The sequence below is a fragment of the Spinacia oleracea genome, chromosome 5, assembly GCF_020520425.1.
Source record: "Spinacia oleracea cultivar Varoflay chromosome 5, BTI_SOV_V1, whole genome shotgun sequence".
Classification (NCBI taxonomy): Eukaryota; Viridiplantae; Streptophyta; class Magnoliopsida; order Caryophyllales; family Amaranthaceae; genus Spinacia; species Spinacia oleracea.
The window spans coordinates 91,940,634-91,958,418 of NC_079491.1; the positions used below are offsets into that span (position 1 = coordinate 91,940,634).

At 33.9% G+C, this 17,785-nt stretch overlaps 2 protein-coding genes across 3 annotated transcripts; one reads left to right on the plus strand and one right to left on the minus strand.

Annotated features, from left to right (window-relative positions):
* Positions 1-8,471: 8,471 nt before the first annotated feature.
* On the minus strand, positions 8,472-9,044 carry LOC110788722 (uncharacterized). Its single transcript, XM_021993370.2, has one exon. The coding sequence runs from the start codon at positions 9,042-9,044 to the stop codon at positions 8,472-8,474; it is 573 nt and encodes a 190-aa protein (XP_021849062.2).
* A 1,274-nt stretch (positions 9,045-10,318) lies between these two features.
* On the plus strand, positions 10,319-15,567 carry LOC130460882 (uncharacterized). Of its 2 annotated transcripts, XM_056828606.1 has the most exons (11): positions 10,319-10,659; positions 10,784-10,913; positions 11,525-11,610; positions 11,886-12,642; positions 12,735-12,917; positions 13,021-13,101; positions 13,186-13,281; positions 13,908-14,135; positions 14,708-14,920; positions 15,011-15,350; positions 15,432-15,567. In XM_056828606.1, exons 3-10 carry the CDS (start codon positions 11,537-11,539, stop codon positions 15,326-15,328), a joined length of 1,950 nt encoding a protein of 649 aa, XP_056684584.1. In that variant the 5' UTR covers positions 10,319-10,659; positions 10,784-10,913; positions 11,525-11,536; the 3' UTR covers positions 15,329-15,350; positions 15,432-15,567. The 2 variants fall into 2 exon arrangements, with proteins under 2 accessions (XP_056684584.1, XP_056684583.1); XM_056828605.1 differs by having other exon boundaries at positions 14,708-15,350.
* Positions 15,568-17,785: the final 2,218 nt, after the last annotated feature.

The window sequence follows — 17,785 nt, forward strand, 5'->3', positions numbered from 1 at the left end:
ATAATAATAATCTCGTACTCTGAGCTCAGGAGAACTTCCATCGAAGACGGCATCCGCGTATAACCATTAGATTACTAGTACAATCATGTCAGCATAAACATAATCCATATCATAGAGACATAATTCATAAATTGAAAATTTCATATTCAACATAAGCATAACATTCATAATCATTTGATCTAACACACGAGCATGGCTGACCATAACATAATCATTCATAGAAAACATAGTCATTCATACATCATATCGTTCATGGGCGAATAATTAGAGACATTTCACTTTCATTTGCTATTGGCTCCTTTGTTGCAGAAATCTTTGTCGTTGACTTTCATTATTCGATTCGTTTTGATTTCGATCTCTGATCTTTCTTCTGTGTTGAGTGACTTCGTTAACTGCGTTCGTTGCAGGGGTTCGAATTCAATCACGTGACTAGAAATATATCGTTAGACATACGACTTGTTTACTTATCCTTAGGTCGAAAAATCTCGTATTTTGCGGAGAATGCTAAGCCATCAAGCATGCTTTTATTATAAACAATCTAGCTTCTAGAAAACTTAGTTCATATTACCTGGTTTTACAGACATGTCATTTTGTCAATTTCTATTCTCAACTCCATTTCATTCCTCAATCATTCATAACTCTTTTCGAATTTCATAACATTCATTAATATCATCAACTTAATAATTTGTTTTTGTTTTTGGGTTAGAATTTAGTTGAAATTATAGCTGATTTGTAGAATGAAGAAGAGTGAATGGGAAGGAAAATTTCTTAGGGCTTAAGGGTTGAATGTAGACTGAATTGAGGGTGAGGAGGAATGAAGGAATTCCTTCATTCTTGTACGTGAAGAGCAAGGAAAAGAAGTCAAAAGGAGATTGTGCTTTTAAGGGGAATTTTAGTAATTTTCCTTATTTAGGGAAATTTCTGAAAATTTGGAGTTATTTTAGGAAATTAATTAGAATAATAATGTTTAATTAAAATCAAGTTTTCAAATAATTATTTATAAAAATATTTTTAACGAAAAATAAATTTAGTTTTCGAATAAAATAAGAACGTTTGGAAATTATTAGAAATCCGAAAATAATTAAGATTTAAAAAAATATCGTTAAGCTCGTAAATATAAAATTAAATTATATAATCTGAAAAATAAATCGTGTAACAATGTTAAAATTCCAAACGAGATAAAGCTTCGTTAAATTAAAATAAAGTTTAAAATTAGGATTTAAAACGACTTAAGCTAAATAAAAATAATTAAGCATAATTAATCGAGTTTTGAAAATTCGGGGTATTACATTCTTACCCCCTTAGAAAAAGTTTCGTCCTCAAAACTTGAAAATTAGATTTATAAAATGATTGTTGAAAATTGAAAATGCTTGAATAAAGGCACGATGTTTTATTTTAAAACCACGATCTCAAAATTTTATTTCAATCCCGACAATGTCTAGCCTGCATTCCGCCATCATCTTTTAGGACTCCGCTTCAACTCGAGACCTAGAATCGAAGAGTAAAGAATGCAAAAGGGGCAAAATTATATATTGATCCTTAATCGTCATTAAGGTCAATTACATTTCGCCATCGTCTTTCGTATCTCCACTTGATTTCACATAATAGGATCGAGGAGCAAAGAACATAAAAGGGGCAAACTTGCTAGCATAGACTAGGCTCCTATTTTACTTTGCGAGATCCTGTTTGAAAATATTTTCCACCAAAAATAGTAGTTTTTAATGCAAAATTATAATTATGAAAATATATGTATAAATAATGAAAATAAATATTTATCTATCAATTGCAAGACTCAAATAGTTGTAAAATCTAGTTATTTATTATAATAATAATCTCGTACTCTGAGCTCAGGAGAACTTCCATCGAAGACGGCATTCGCGTATAACCGTTAGATTACTAGTACAATCATGTCAGCATAAACATAATCCATATCATAGAGACATAATTCATAAATTGAAAATTTCATATTCAACATAAGCATAACATTCATAATCATTTGATCTAACACACGAGCATGGCTGGCCATAACATAATCATTCATAGAAAACATAGTCATTCATACATCATATCGTTCATGGGCGAATAATTAGAGACATTTCACTTTCATTTGCTATTGGCTCCTTTGTTGCAGAAATCTTTGTCGTTGACTTTCATTATTCGATTCGTTTTGATTTCGATCTCTGATCTTTCTTCTGTGTTGAATGACTTCGTTAACTGCGTTCGTTGCAGGGGTTCGAATTCAATCACGTGACTAGAAATATATCGTTAGACATACGACTTGGTTACTTATCCTTAGGTCGAAAAATCTCGTATTTTGCGGAGAATGCTAAGCCATCAAGCATGCCTTTATCATAAACAATCTAGCTTTTAGAAAACTTAGTTCATATTACCTGGTTTTACAGACATGTCATTTTGTCAATTTCTATTCTCAACTCCATTTCATTCCTCAATCATTCATAACTCTTTTCGAATTTCATAACATTCATTAATATCATCAACTTGATAATTTGTTTTTGTTTTTGGGTTAGAATTTAGTTGAAATTATAGCTGATTTGTAGAATCAAGAAGTGTGAATGGGAAGGAAAATTTCTTAGGGCTTAAGGGTTGAATGTAGACTGAATTGAGGGTGAGGAGGAATGAAGGAATTCCTTCATTCTTGACTGAATTGAGGGTGAGGAGGAATGAAGGAATTCCTTCATTCTTGTACGTGAAGAGCACGGAAAAGAAGTAAAAAGGAGATTGTGCTTTTAAGGGGCATTTTAGTAATTTTCCTTAGTTAGGCAAATTTCTGAAAATTTGGTGTTATTTTAGGAAATTAATTAGAATAGTAATGTTTAATTAAAATCAAGTTTTCAAATAATTCTTTATAAAAATACTGTTAACGAAAAATAAATTTAGTTTTCGAATAAAATAAGAACGTTTCGAAATTATTAGACTTCCGAAAATAAATAAGATTTAAAAAAATATCGTTAAGGTCGTAAATATAAAATTAAATTATATAATCTGAAAAATAAACCGTGTAACAATGTTAAAATTCCAAACGAGATAAAGCTTCGTTAAATTAAAATAAAGTTTAAAATTAGGATTTAAAACGACTTAAGCTAAATAAAAATAATTAAGCATAATTAATCGAGTTTTAAAAATTCGGGGTATTACACAAAGTCGTGCAAGTAATTATTTTAGTCAATCAAATTAATTGGAGCACTAAAATTTCACACTTTCACATTGAGACATTCCAATATCATATTTTGGATAAAAGTGAAAACATTATCAATAAACATAATTTCTAAAGTTTAAGTAAAAAAAGGAGAAACCTTTATCAACATTAATTAGTTGTTAAATCGTGTAAAAATTATACCAAACGTAAAGAATAAAAAAGTATGGAGGAAGTACAATGTTTATTCCCCCTTCAAAACAAAACAAACAAACAAACAAACAAACAAACAAACAAACAAAACTACAATGTTTATTGTTTGTAATACCAAAACATATATAAATATTGTCTGTGGATTTTATAAAACTCTAAACCCTGAATTAAGAAACTAAAAAATGTCAATAATTTAGCTTTAGTTAGAATCAGGATGATCTAACCAATGAGGTCATCACATATTGGTTAATATTGAGGGTTTGTGTACGATAATCTCATATTCGAATCCCTATGCCTCATTTGTAATTTGTATTTACATTGCGGCTCATTTGCACCAAGAAAATCATGATCGGTCTGTGAAGAATTGAAACACAAAAAGTAACCATATAGATGATTTAATTCATCCGAGATTCTGTCGTAAACAATATCAAACATCATTTGCACAAATGAATTGAAATCATATACTCCTCCATTTTTTTTGTTGGTTACAATTTCTACTCTCACCCTTTTTTTGTGACAATACATGGTCAAGACGCTACTTTTAAAATGTGTAAGTGTTTGACAAGCTAACGGTTTAGGTATCGAGTAGCGATAGAGGTAGCGGTTGGGTAACTTTTGTCAAACGTTAAAATTAGTAGTGTTTAAAGGTAGCAGGTAACATTAGATATATTTGTAATGAAGTTTTAAACAATATAAATAACTTTTACGATACTAGGTATCCTCTATTTTGACGTCTAACCGTTAACCGCTACTCTAATTGTTACCTATTACCCGTAATTTTTCCGAACAAGACCCTATGCTTACGCATTTAGTGATTCAGACTTTCGCACCTTAGTGTCAAAATGAAGAAAAACAAGGCTTGATCTTAGTTTTCTGATGGATCAAAATGATCTCATATGTTTCTCTATTTCAGTGTTTCTGTGTGTTACAAAAGGGCTCAAAGTCACTACTCTCCTATATATATGCAAGCTATACAAAACCCTACCAATCCCCAACCTAGCTAGCTGTACAAAACAACAAGAAAGACATCAATCTTCCTAGGATCAAACAAGGAGAAAAACTAGGGCAAAATTAGTAATAGGACAAAATTATTAATTACAATCAACTATATTCACATGGAGATGCGTAAACAACATGAGGACCAACAACTAATCCTCCACCTAGCTACTGCATTGTAGTTGCACACACACATAAAGGTGGTTGCACCACCATATACATCACACCCATATTCTCAACACACCCCCCTCAAGTTGGTCCTGTGTTAAACAGTCCTAACTTGAACGAAAGAAGATTGTGTTGTTGTTCACTCAGGCCTTTGTCATAATCATCTAATTGTAGGAATGACCTGATGTGCAACACTTTCAGAATACCACTAGTAATTGGTCTCTAACATAGTGACAGTCCACATTGAGATGCTTAGTTCTTTCTTGAAACACAGGGTTATGATCCAAATACAATGTTGATTGATTGTCACTGAACATATCAATAGGTTTGGGAATTGAGTGCCCCAAATCTGAAAGAATGCCTTCAATCCACACTATCTCACTGGTTGCGTGCGACATGCACTTGTACTCAACTTCACAAGAATACTTGGATACAGTCTTTTGCTTCTTGGTTTTTCGAGGATACAAGAGATTTTCCCAAGAAAACACAGTATCCTGTCAATGATCATGCACTAAAAGCAAAACTTCCCCAATCAGAATCACAGAAACTTGACACTGTCAGTTATGAATCTACTGAGTAGAACAATCCCTGATTTACACTACCTGCCAAATATTTAATCAAATGAATTGTTGCTTGCAGATGTGGCCTTCTAGGTTCATGCATGAACTGACTAAGTTGTTGAACAGAGTAAGATATATCTGGTCTTGTGAGGTTGAGGTACAACAACCTCCCTATGATTCTTCTGTATATCTCTGGATCATCCAGGATCTCCCCATCATCAATGGACAACTTTACTCCCTTAGGGAAAGGGCACTTGGTAGTCTTGCATCCTTCTATTCCAGTGCTTATAACAATATCAATGATTAATTTTCTTTGGTTCAACATGATACCTTTACTGATTGGCCACCTCAATTCCAATAAAGTATTTCATTTGTCCCAAGTCCTTCACGGTGAAAGCTTTGTCAAGACCTTGCTTCACTCTGCCAATTTCTTGTTCATTATCTCATGTAATGAGTAAATCATCCACATAAACTAGGATTATAATCTATTTTCTATTAACAGTTTTAGAAAACAGGGAATAATCTCTCTTTGATTGCTTAAATCCTTGGTGAGCTCTATGTTCCATTGCCTTGAATCTTGTTTCAATCCATACAAGCTCTTCTTCAATATACATATCTGACCTTCAGTAGCTCCTTTATAACCTTTTGGGGGTTTCATGTACACTTACTCATCTAGATATTCATGCAAAAAAGCATTGTTGATATCTAGATGATGCAGCTTCTAATTCAATGCAGTAGCCAGGGCTACAAGAGTTCTTACTGAAATGAACTTGGCCACATGAGAGAAAGTATGCTTGTAGTCCTTTCCTTTCACCTTCTTTTCTCCCCTTGCTACCAATCTTGCCTTCAGTCTTTCTATTCCACCCTTTGGTCTAAACTTGATCTTGTATACCCATTTACTATCAATAACCCTCTTCTCAGATGGTAGTTCAGTTACCTCCCAAGTCTCATTTTTCTCTAGAGTTTCAATCTCCTCTTCCATTTCTTCAATCCAACCTTCATATGCTTTTTCCTCCCCATAGTGCATGGGTTGTCTTTCTCTTAGAACATTGTTCAGAGAAGCCATATACTCTTCAGTGTAGTATTCAGATTCATTCAGCATTTCCACAAAGAAACAAGATGCATGTGTTTCTTTGCCTTCCTTTATTTTTCCTGGTATGTCATAAACATAGTCTTTGAACTTTCCCCACACCCCCTTCTCTACTCGACTTCCTCACTATTTGTTGAATGTTCTCAACATCAACTTCAGGTTCACTTTCTTCCATTTCATTGTTCAGACTATGTTCTTCATTGTTCCTAACTTCAGGTTGATCTGTACTCTAATTATTTTCAGCAGTCTCCTGTCTCTCAAGCTCATTAAAGATATGAGATAAATCATCAAAAGACATTTCATTCTCAGAACTAGGTATTGAGCTGTTTTGCTCCACACCAAGTTCTGATCTAATTTTTCCTTTCCTTATCAGGAAAGGAAATATCTTTTCTTTAAAAACAACATCTCTACTCACAAAGATCTTCTTGGTTTGTAAATCCATTACCTTGTTTCCATTCTGACAGTAAGGATATCCTATTAGAACACACCTAATTCCTCTAGAGGAAAACTAGTCTGGAGGCCTTTGGTGAGGACTAGCATAACACAAGCTTCCTATGATTCCCAATTGATCATAGGATGGTTCCTTCTTCATCATCCTTTTATAAGGAGTCTCCCAATTCAATACAGCAGTTGGTAAGAGATTTACCAAATGTGTTGCTACTAAGATGCATTCTCCCCACAGATAACTAGGCATTCCTACATGAATTTTCAGTCCTCTAGATGTTTCAAGCAAGAACCTGTGTTTCCTTTCAACTCTATCATTCTGTTATGGTACACCAGCCACACTTCTTTGATGTATGATTCCCTTTTCTGCAAATATTTTGCCACATTCTTTCTGAAAAATCTCAGTTCCATTATCACTTCTTAAGGTTTTTACGTTAGTATATATTGAAATGATATTCAACATGAGAAAAGAAAGAAATCATAATTTCTTTCACTTGTTCTTTTTTGGACAGTAAATGTGTCCATGTTACCTTGCTGCGATCATCTACTATGGTTAGGAAATAAGTAGCACCTGTTAGAGCCTTAGTCCTGTAAGGCCCCCACAAATCAACATGAATCAAATCAAAGATATTTGCTGCAACTTATTTACTAAGTAGAAATGGAAGTTTGTGATGTTTAGCAACATAACAATTATCACAGAAATATTCCTTAAGGTTTTTAGACTTGTAGAACTCCAAATGCTGCATTTTAGACAAAGAAACATGCCCTGGTATAACATGATTTAATTACAAACTCACTACATTACTACAACTAGCTTCTTCATTCTCCTTGATTTCTGCTTCCATTGACATCTTTCCCTTCTCTTACATCTTCTCCCCAGTTCCCTTCTCATGCTTATACAGATCATTCACCTTCCTTCTAAAGAATCCAACCTTCTCAATGGAAGGGCCCTATAACATACATCCATTTTATCAAACAGAATACTCATATTTCCCAATTCCACCAACTTAGCAACTGACAGAAGATTGTGTTTAAAGTCACTAATATATAAGACATTATGCAACGTGATTTCTAGGTTCAAAAAAACATCTTCTATCTTAGTAACATGCTTAATGCTACAATTAGGCAAACCTAATTTCACTTTCCCTTTTAGATTTCTCAAGTTAACAAGAATTTCTTTGTTTCCTGTCATATGGTATGAAGCTCCAGAATCTATTAGCCAAATGTGAGATTCTGATGCATTTTTATTTAAAAATGCATTAGAACAACTGATCTTACCTACAAAACTGATATGACTTCTTCCAGATCCTCCTTGCTTCTCCATCATTGCCTTCATGACCTCCTGAGCCACAGAGGATATGAACTTGTTGTCCTGTTTTCCCCCACCTAACTCTCCACTTTGAGGTGTGAAGTCCAAAGGGTTGTCTTCCATTTGAGTTTCATCCTCTTTTATCACATTAGCAGCCTGTCTGTAACTCCCTTTTCCCTTAGGATTGTTCTTAAACCATTCTAGATAGCCAATTATTTTGAAGCATTCATCTCTTACATGCCCCTTCATCCCACAATATTCACACTTCTTTGCATCCTTGTCCAATTTCTCAGTCCTCATCTTCTTGTATTCTTTCTTGTTAAAGTTCTGCAGTGGCCCTAGGCTAACATTGTGCCTGTTCACAACAAGTGCACTGACTTCATGCCCTAGATCCATCTCTCCAATAATTTTCTTCTGTCTCTCTACTTGTAACACCAGATTATAACCCCTATGCACAAGAAACAATGGGTCACTGCTCAGAAAGTTTGTTTTCATCTGGTCATACTCTTCATTCAGCCCCATAAGGAACTTAACCAGTTACTTAGCTGCTTGTAGGTCAAGCATCTGCTTTGCCAAGTTACAACTGCATTTGGACATGGCTCCACAACTACATTCTGGTATTCCCTCCAAGTCTGCTATCTGATCCCACAAACCCTTGAGTTTACAGTAGTAGTCACTCACACTTGAGTTCCCTTGTTCTGCATCCCACAGTTCTTTCTTGAGTTGAAATAACGGTGGTGCTTTTGTCTGACCATACCGCTCAAGAATTTCCTCCCATAAAATCTTAGTGGACTGCATAGTCACCAAGCTTCCAGCTATTTCAGGTTTCTTGGTTGCTTGCAACCAAGATCTTACAATATAGTCACATCTGACCCATTTCTGTATTTCGTCTGCACCTTCTGTGGGTTTTGGATGCTTTCCTTCCATGAAAGCAAGCTTGTTCTTAGCACCAAGTGCTATCGTGATGCTTCTGCTCCAGTTCATAAAGTTATTACCATCAAAGATGATACTTCCCAGAGGAACAGAAGCATTTTCATTCACAGCAATGAACAAAGGATCTATGTAAGGGTTCAATGTTGGGCTTATTGTGCTTTCGTTTGCTGGTGCCATTTTGTTTCAAAGTAAACATTGGATGTTTTATTTTGGTTTGATAAGATCAAGATTAAGAACAACTTCTCTCACAGAATCTCCTTAATCCCGCTCTGATACCATGAAGAAAAACAAGGCTTGATCTTGGTTTTCTGATGGATAAAAATGATCTCATGTGTTTCTGTATTTCAGTGTGTTACACAACGGCTCAAAGCCACCACTCTCCTATATATACGCAAGCTATACAAAACCCTAACAATCCCTAACCTAGTTAGTTGTACAAAACAACAAGAAAGACAACAATCTTCCTAGGATCAAACAAGGAGACAAACTAGGACAAAAATAGTCATAAGAGAAAATTATTAATTACAATCAGCTATATTCACATGGAGATGCTTGAACAATATGAGGACCAACAACTAATCCTCCACCTACTGCATTGCAGTTGCACACACACAGAAAGGTGGCTGCACCATCATATACAACACACCCATATTCTCAACACAAAAAATAGAAAACCTTAATTCCCAATTATGCAATACATATTCAGTGTTATTGTTCAATTCTAGCTTTTAGACGTTATTTTACTTTTCCACTATTTATTATTCATGCATTTAACTATCTACTTTGGTAAGAATTTCTTTTTTGTGTTAATTTTTTTTTTAAAAAATGGAGAATTCAAAAGTACTCCGCATTACATATTACTTCCATTTTATAAAGATCTTTACGGTTACCATTTGCACAAATATTAAGACAAAAGTTGGAAAGTCTGTTGGATATAATAAAATATGGATAAAGTAAGAGAAATGTGTTAAAAAATGGGTGGGTGCAAGGAAAAAAAATTAAGAGAAAATGAATGGAAAATTGTAAATATTGTGGGATAAGAGTAATGTAGTAAATTTCCATGCTCAAAAATAGAATAAAGTAAAGATAAATAACATATGAAACGGACTAAAACGAAAAGTGTAAAGATAATTTTGAAATGGAGGTAGTAGTACGAAGTATCAGGTTCCCTTAGTTTTATCGACTAGAGAAGACCTTGATACATTGTTTTTTTTTTCAACTCAAGACTTTGTTACTTTTGTCATATTTATAATTGCAAAGTGCAGTCACATTTATAAAAGTTATGGGGCGACGAATTTATAGATTGGTGGGGAAGCAGAGGACGTGGACGGAGAGGTCCATATCAGATATGTGCCTACAAACACATATCTGAGGGCACGGTGGTAATATATATATATATATATATATATATATATATATATATATATATATATATATATATATATATAGAATTGCACTCAAATGAGAAGGGAGCTTAAAATGAGAAGAATGAGAAGGAATCGTGTGCGTTCATCGTGATTAAATCTAACCGCTGAAAACAAATCAATCGCGGTTTACTAATGGCATTTTCGTAAATATGAAAAAAATCAAATGAGCAAACTTCTTTCCTCATTTTCGCGTTTTACTTTTCTCTCTCCTCATTTCCAGAACTCACGTTTTCTCTCTTCATTTTCTCTCTCCTCCATTTTCACTCGCCACCGTGTTCTCCTTCGTCACTTGCTACAACCGTCGCGCCGCCACCATCTCCAAATTTGTGACATTATCAACGCGTTGTCTTCTCTTCTTCAAATTTGTGAGTTTTTTTTGTTTTTTTTGTAAATGTTATGGTTTGCATTGATGATTTATTAATTTCGTTTTTAATTTTTCTCATTTGAAAAGTAGTTAACATCAATTTTATTCTTGTTTTATGTGACTAGGTAGTAATTGAGGAAATTGCGAACAATTTTTGGCGAAATTCACTGCTCCGACAACTCTTCGCCGACGGTCACCACTCCGGCGACTTTTAACTCATCGCCGATCGTCTCAATATCTTCGTCCTCTTCTTTAGTGAGTGATTTTGGTGTTTTCAATTTTTAGGGTTATATAATGTGTAATTGTAGTTGATTTTTGTTGTTTGAAGTGAAATTGTGTAGATCTAATTTGACATAGCATTTAGTTTTTTTGTTTTTCGTGAATTATTTTTTATTTTTAGTTTTATTTTTTAATAAATTTAGGTCATATTTAAATAAGCAATTACTATTTTGTGAAATTGAGCAAATAATTGAGCAATTACTATTTAAAATTAGCCATTTATATTTATTTTTGCTCATTTTTCTGGTTTTGGAAAATGTGTTCATTTATGAAAATGATCATTTTTCATATTGTTCTGAAAATCATGCTCGTTTATTTTGTTTTATAATTTGCTCATTTAATTTGTCTGGAAAAGTGCTCATTCTTGAAAATCTTGATCATTTTATTAATGTTTGAATTGAAACATTTGCTCATTGTTTGTAAATGAGTAAAAATTATTGTTTCGGATTTTAGAAATTTGTTCATTTATTTAAAATGAGCAAATAAATAACTACTCATTTGCTTCCATTTTGCTCATTTCTGAATCAACAACTATGCCTACTCTAAAATTCCATTTTATTGACTTTTTTTGATATTTTTTTTAACAGTATACATGTAAAATGGCTGATAACACTTCAACACCGAAGTTGCCTAAAGATGAAAATGTCACTGCTTCAAAAGCTGCTAAACCGAGGTACTAAACTTTTCATTCTCTGCATTTTGAGACAATGAGCAACATAACTTATACGAGAAACTTTCTTCTTCTATTAAAATTTGCTCATTTGACCAAATGAGCAAAATTATATTTTCCAGGCAGTTACTGCTTGTTGCAAAATTTGCTCATTTGTCCAAATGAGCAAAATTACATATTCTTGGCAGTTACTGCTTCTGCCAAAGTTTGCTCATTTGACCAAATGAGCAAAATTTAATAATTGATTATGAATGTGTTTTTTTTTAATTTTAATGTAGCTTGCGAACAGTATCGTTCAAACATATTGCAAGGAAACCTACAATACCTATAAAGAAAGAACTACCCAAGTTGTTGACAAGGATGTCCCCGAATAGTATTGCTCAACTGAACAAGACGATTTCTGCTTCTCAACGAAGTGCAATCGAGAATGTAGGCTTTGGGGACCTTTTATCTTTGAAAATCTCCAAACTGCCACTACATCTAGGTTTGTTTCTTGTGGAGAGTTTTGATGCTAATACGTGTTGTTTAAGAATTCACGGAAATGAATTCTTCATCACTGAGAAGGACGTGCACGAGGTGTTGGGGCTTCCTCTAGGTGTTGAAGAGATCAACTTGGATAATGATTGTAAGGACGTAGAAATCTTGGATTGTTGGAAGAAACAATTCAAGAAGTTCATGAAGGAGAAAGCAGCGAAAAAAGCAAAAAAAGTTAAGGCAGTTAAAGGTGAAAATGTGAAGGTGAAGGAGACTTTCACTCAACTGATTCCTGTTGGGGTTCTTACTGATCATTTGAAGTCAAGTAAAGCATCTTCGGATATGTGGTTGAGGAATTACGTAGTTCTTGTTACTTCGACTCTTATTCATGGAGGACAGAACCAATTTGTTAACTGCTGGATTCTGCGTTATTTGAAGGAAATGAGTCAAATCAAAAATTTGAATTGGTGTAATTTTGTGCTTCAATGCTTGGTTAACAGTAAGATGTACTGGGAAGAGGTAGAGGGAAGATGGTTTGCTGGATCTTTGGTATTTCTTATGGTAATTACTGTTTTTTTCTTCTTTTTTTTTTTTTATAAATTTCATTCACATTCTCTTATTTATCATCTAATCTTTTTTTTTTTTTTTTTTAGCTGTTCTATGTGGATAAAGTTGCCTTAGAGGAAGTGCGTATTGAAAGATCACTGCCTATAATAAAAGGATGGAATTGTAATATGCTATCCACACGAGAAAAACTTGAGATCGAATTGGGTAGGATTGCATTCCACGGGATGAATGATGCAGTAGATAAGGGTGAAACATCTGGAACTCAAAAGGTATTCAATTCAATACCTTTTTAACTGCTTTTCCTTTTTTTTTTTTTTTTTTTTTTTATTATTTTGAGTTTGAATAGTATTAACTTTTTATCACTTTATTTAGCAACAAGAAGAGGTTATTGAAAATGAGAATCCCGAACAAAATGTACCGACTGAACAAGAAGTTCCTGAATATCAATCAAAGGTTAATTTTTGTATATTTTTATTTCATATTGTTTAAGCACTTTATACCCCTATATTAACACGGATTGTTTTTTTTTTCTTGAAGGAAAACGCTTCTGCTTGTCCTGAAGAGAATGAAGCCCCTCAAATTGTAGAAAATGTCAACCCTCCTGTTGAGAAGAACAAGTTTCAGTTGAAACAAGTAAGTAACATTTGTTAAAATGAGCATTCTGAAACTTGCTCATTTGTTAAAATGAGCAAAATGTAACTTGCTCATTTTGACAAATGAGCAAAATTTGAATTGTTCAATTGTCCAAATGAGCAAAATATAACTTGCTCATTTGTCCAAATGCGCAATTCAAATGTAAGTTGTTCATTTGTCCAAATGAGCAAAATGTAACTTGCTCATTTTAACAAATCACCAAAATTTGGATTGCTCATTTGTCCAAATGAGCAAAATATAACTTGCTCATTTGCACAAATGAGCAAAATTTGAATGTAATTTACTCATTTATGCATCCCTGATTAAATTCGTATTTATCCTCTCGGGACTCGTGTACCCAATTTCCCACTCCCTCGATTTATGCTGATCTCATGTATACGTGCTTATTGATTTCTCAATCGTTCAAACGAGCAATGAAAAAATACAGAGGTTTGAGTCAAAAATAAGAAATCAACAATCCTCAAACTTCCTCAATTCTATCACATTGATTTCACCACCATCATAGGATTTGAGTTGAATTCCCTAAGCCTGTTTTAGTTCCTCGATCAGAATATTCTCATTTAAAGTTCGAGTTTAAAGTTTTGCTTATTGTGTCATGTTTGTAGGATTGTATTTTGGAGTTGGCTGTTGCTGCTAATGAACTTGCAATGGCAATGGAGAAGTTTCAGCTAAAGGCGCAACAAGCATATTCTGATTTCCCAGATGATCAAAGAATTCAGTCCTTGAGAGATTCAGCTTCAGTTGTGTGGGACAACTGTTCTTCTACAAACAACGTCAACCAAACAGAGAATGTTGTTACTCCCAATCCAAATATAACAGAGAATCAATCTGGGGTATGATTACGACTTTGTATAATTTTTATCGATCACCTTAATTACTTTTGCTGTTGCAAATGGTTTTGATCAGTTGAAGACATATTTTACTAAACCAGGAAAATGAGTGTTCAATATATAGTCTTCCCAGTTAATAGCTTTTTGATCAAAGTAGAATATATCTGTTTCCAACCCTCTTTCTTTCGCTGCCATCCTTAACTTGTCGGTGAATATATCTTTGTGAATATTAGAAATGAGCTAGTAATTTTTAATTGAGTTATTACATTTTTTGTGTGGAATTTGGGATTGATTAAATTGAGGATTTTTGGTAGAGTTTCTGGGTGGTCTGGGAGGAGGAGGAAGAAGAAGATATTAGAAAAATTACTCATATTCATGTAAATGAAAAAAAAAATTTACTCATTCTTTTCAAATGAGCAAAAAAAAAAATTAAAATGAGCAAAAAAATCTGCTTATTTAAAACAATCTGCTCATTTGTTCAAATGAGCAAAAACATCTGCTCATTTGTTCAAATGAGCAAAGATAAGGACTGATTCATAGAGCTGCTTAGATTTCTGATTCTTTTTTTTGTGCAGATTCCTCGTGAAGAGCGTGCTGAAATTCCTCGTGAAGAGCGTGCTGAAATTCCTCGTGAAGAGCGTGCTGAAATTCCTCGTGAAGAGTCTGTTCTAAGATTTAGCCAAGATGAAGATGATGAGTTTTGGAGGAATCCGATTGTGATTAAAGCTTGGGATGATATTGTTGAAAAAGGGATACGAAACAAAAATGCAAGATGTGCACAGGAGCTGGTACCCCCGTCCTTTAGCCTTGGTCTTGACTCACCGCTTAATGAAACTGTTTCTGAAATTGCTGCTGATGTTTTACACAAAATTTTGAAGGATAACGAGGTTGAGGTGGATGATACTCTGCCAGGGATAGACACTGTTATTAAATTCCATGAAAATGCAATTTTTGAAGAAGCCGTGTTTTTAGAGAAAGAAGTGGCTGAAAGAGAACTGAGGTTGGATAGAAGGAGGAATCAGAAAAAGAGGGATTCACCAACAAAAGGAAAAGGACCCTGTGAGGTAAACAAAAGGCAGAAGGTGGAGAATAGGGAAGTTACTCTGTCGAAGTCTTTGTGCTCACCATATAAGGATCGAATGGTGAATATAAAAAGTGCGCTACACCTGCACAAAAAGCCATTGTGGATTATGTGATAAACCCTCAAGAACCTGCTGAGTATGTTTCTTATCATTTTTTTTTTTTAAAAAAAAGTCATTTAACTTACATTCTGATTTATTACTTGATTTTTTTTTTCAGTGAAAAACTTTTTGTGTGGAAAGTTGGTGAACGTGATGAATTTTCTTTGACAAGGCTTCATTTTCAGTCATTCAAACAAGGCAATGGAATGTTCTCTCCCATAATTGACGCTTGGTCGTTGATTCTAAATTCCAAAGAACAGTACAAATCTGATTCCTCACCAGCTCGTTTCTTTTTCAGTTGTCTACCAGCAGTAAGTTTTTATTTCTTGTTAAAAAATCTTCAATGATTTTGGTTGCATTTAAGTTTCTCATTTAGGGCATTGGCTATATCATCTCCTGAATTATCAGAATGCTTAGTCCCCCTCCCCTGTCTTAAGGCCAAGGGATGGACATTCAGCTATTTGAACAAAACATTGGCACATTGCTACAAATATTCTAAACGAATTAGTTTCTGCCTCTCTGGTGAGAAACTGTTTGAGTACGCTACTCCTGTAGTCTCCCAACCCCCTATTTCACTCAGAGTTTTCATTTTTCACTAAGTAGCCATGTCAGTTAGTGCTTGTGCCAGAAAGTTACTTCTTCTATTTTACTCATTTGACCAAATGAGCAAAATTATATTTTCCAGGCAGTTAGTGCTTGTTGCAAAATTTGCTCATTTGACTAAATGAGCAAATTTTCATATTCTAGGCAGTTACTGCTTGTGCCAAAATTTGCTCATTTGCCCAAATGAGCAAAATTACATATTCCAGGTAGTTACTTCTTGTGCCAAAGTTTGCTCATTTGACCAAATGAGCAAACTTTGCAGAATCGATGTTGGCTTTGCTTCGGCACCCCTATTATTGCATATCAGCTTATTCATTTGCTCAATATTCTCATTGTTTAAACATAAACACATATCGTCTTTTATTTATTTCTTACATCTATTTTTTATCATTTTAGGAAATGATTTTGGAATTTAGCAAGGAATCTGTTAAACTTAGGAATGCAAAGTTTTTAGAAGCAGCAGACAAAGAATTGAAGAGAAGTCGGTTTGAAATCAAGGATATTGCGTTGTATTTCTTCCCTGTTTGTCGGGCTGCCCATTATTTTCTTGTCTGCTTCAACACTCTCCTAAATTCAATGGATTTGATTGATTGGGTTGAAGGTTTTCCAAGTTATTGTAACCTTATGAAGAACCTGGTATACAATTATAATCTCTTACATTTGTTTATCTTAGCTATTGATATTTACTAATACACGTGTTATATTTTATACAGAGGTATGCATTTGCCCACGTGATGGGAAATCAGGGCTCGGTACAAGGTAACTTGTTGAAGAAAGATATCATGAATATGACTTCTTGTCTGCTGCCTTTTGATTGGCAATCCACTGATGCTGCGCACGAATACTGTGGAATTTCTCTTATGCGGCACATGGAGGCCTATATGGGAGTGAAAAAGTGGGATTGTGGTTTGAAGAAAAACGATGTAAGTATTTTAATATTGATAGTATTTTTAGTAGAAAATAGTTGCTTTCTACTGTTTTCTTCCAGTGATATATTTCTTGTTCAAAATTTTTCTTAAATCAATCTCTACTCTTCTACTGTAAGGCATGCACCATAATTTTACCAACCATATTAAATGAAAGCAGTAACAATCAAATTCAAGCAAAACAAAATTAATTTGCTCATTTGATCAAATGAGCAAAATTAATGAAAAATCTGCAGTTTTGCTTCCAAATAATCTGCAGTTTTATAAAGTAATCTGCAGTTTTTGTAGATTACTTTATAAACCTTTCCTCCAAATAATCTGCAGTTTTTGGATCAGAATTCTGGAATTTTTTTATAAAGTAATTCCTTTTGTTTCAAGTACTCAAGTTCATCGCAACATGGAAGGGTGTTTGCTGTTTACTAGGTCAACGCCACTAAATTTTGATTAACGGATGTTTTTTTTTGCAGCTATTGACAATGGACAAACTTGCTTCCAAATATTGCGTGGATATAATCAAAAGTGATATCAATGAAGCATCAGTCATCATAGACAAGAAAATCAAAGGCAAAACCAGAGTTAGCTAAAGATGATCTCATATTCTTCTAATTTCTGCAAAGAAGGAAATGATGGGTTGTTCTGCACTGCTGATTCCATTAGCGTCCTTGACTTCCGTCAGCCATCTGGTATTGGTCTTAAGATACCTAAGATTGGTGTAACTGTTCAGTCAGTATCTTCTCGAGGGGATTCTGTATATCTTGGTTGTAGTAGTGTTGTTTCAGCAGTAAAGAAATAGGTGCAATTTTGAAAGTTAAACATTCGGTCATTCTTTGTAAATGATCAATTTTGAAAGTTCGGAATTCAAACATTTGCTCATTATTACTAAATGAGCAAATATTAAAGTTTCATTCATTGTTACTAAATGAGCAAATAGGAGTCTAAACAT

Coding starts and splice junctions, on each gene's coding strand:
- LOC110788722 (XM_021993370.2), bottom strand. CDS start 9,044: ATGGCACCAGCAAACGAAAGCACAATAAGCCCAACATTGAACCCTTAC.
- LOC130460882 (XM_056828605.1), top strand. CDS start 11,537: ATGGCTGATAACACTTCAACACCGAAGTTGCCTAAAGATGAAAATGTC. Junction 12,918..13,020: donor AAACATCTGGAACTCAAAAG/GTATTCAATTCA, acceptor CACTTTATTTAG/CAACAAGAAGAGGTTATTGA. Junction 13,282..13,907: donor ACAAGTTTCAGTTGAAACAA/GTAAGTAACATT, acceptor TCATGTTTGTAG/GATTGTATTTTGGAGTTGGC.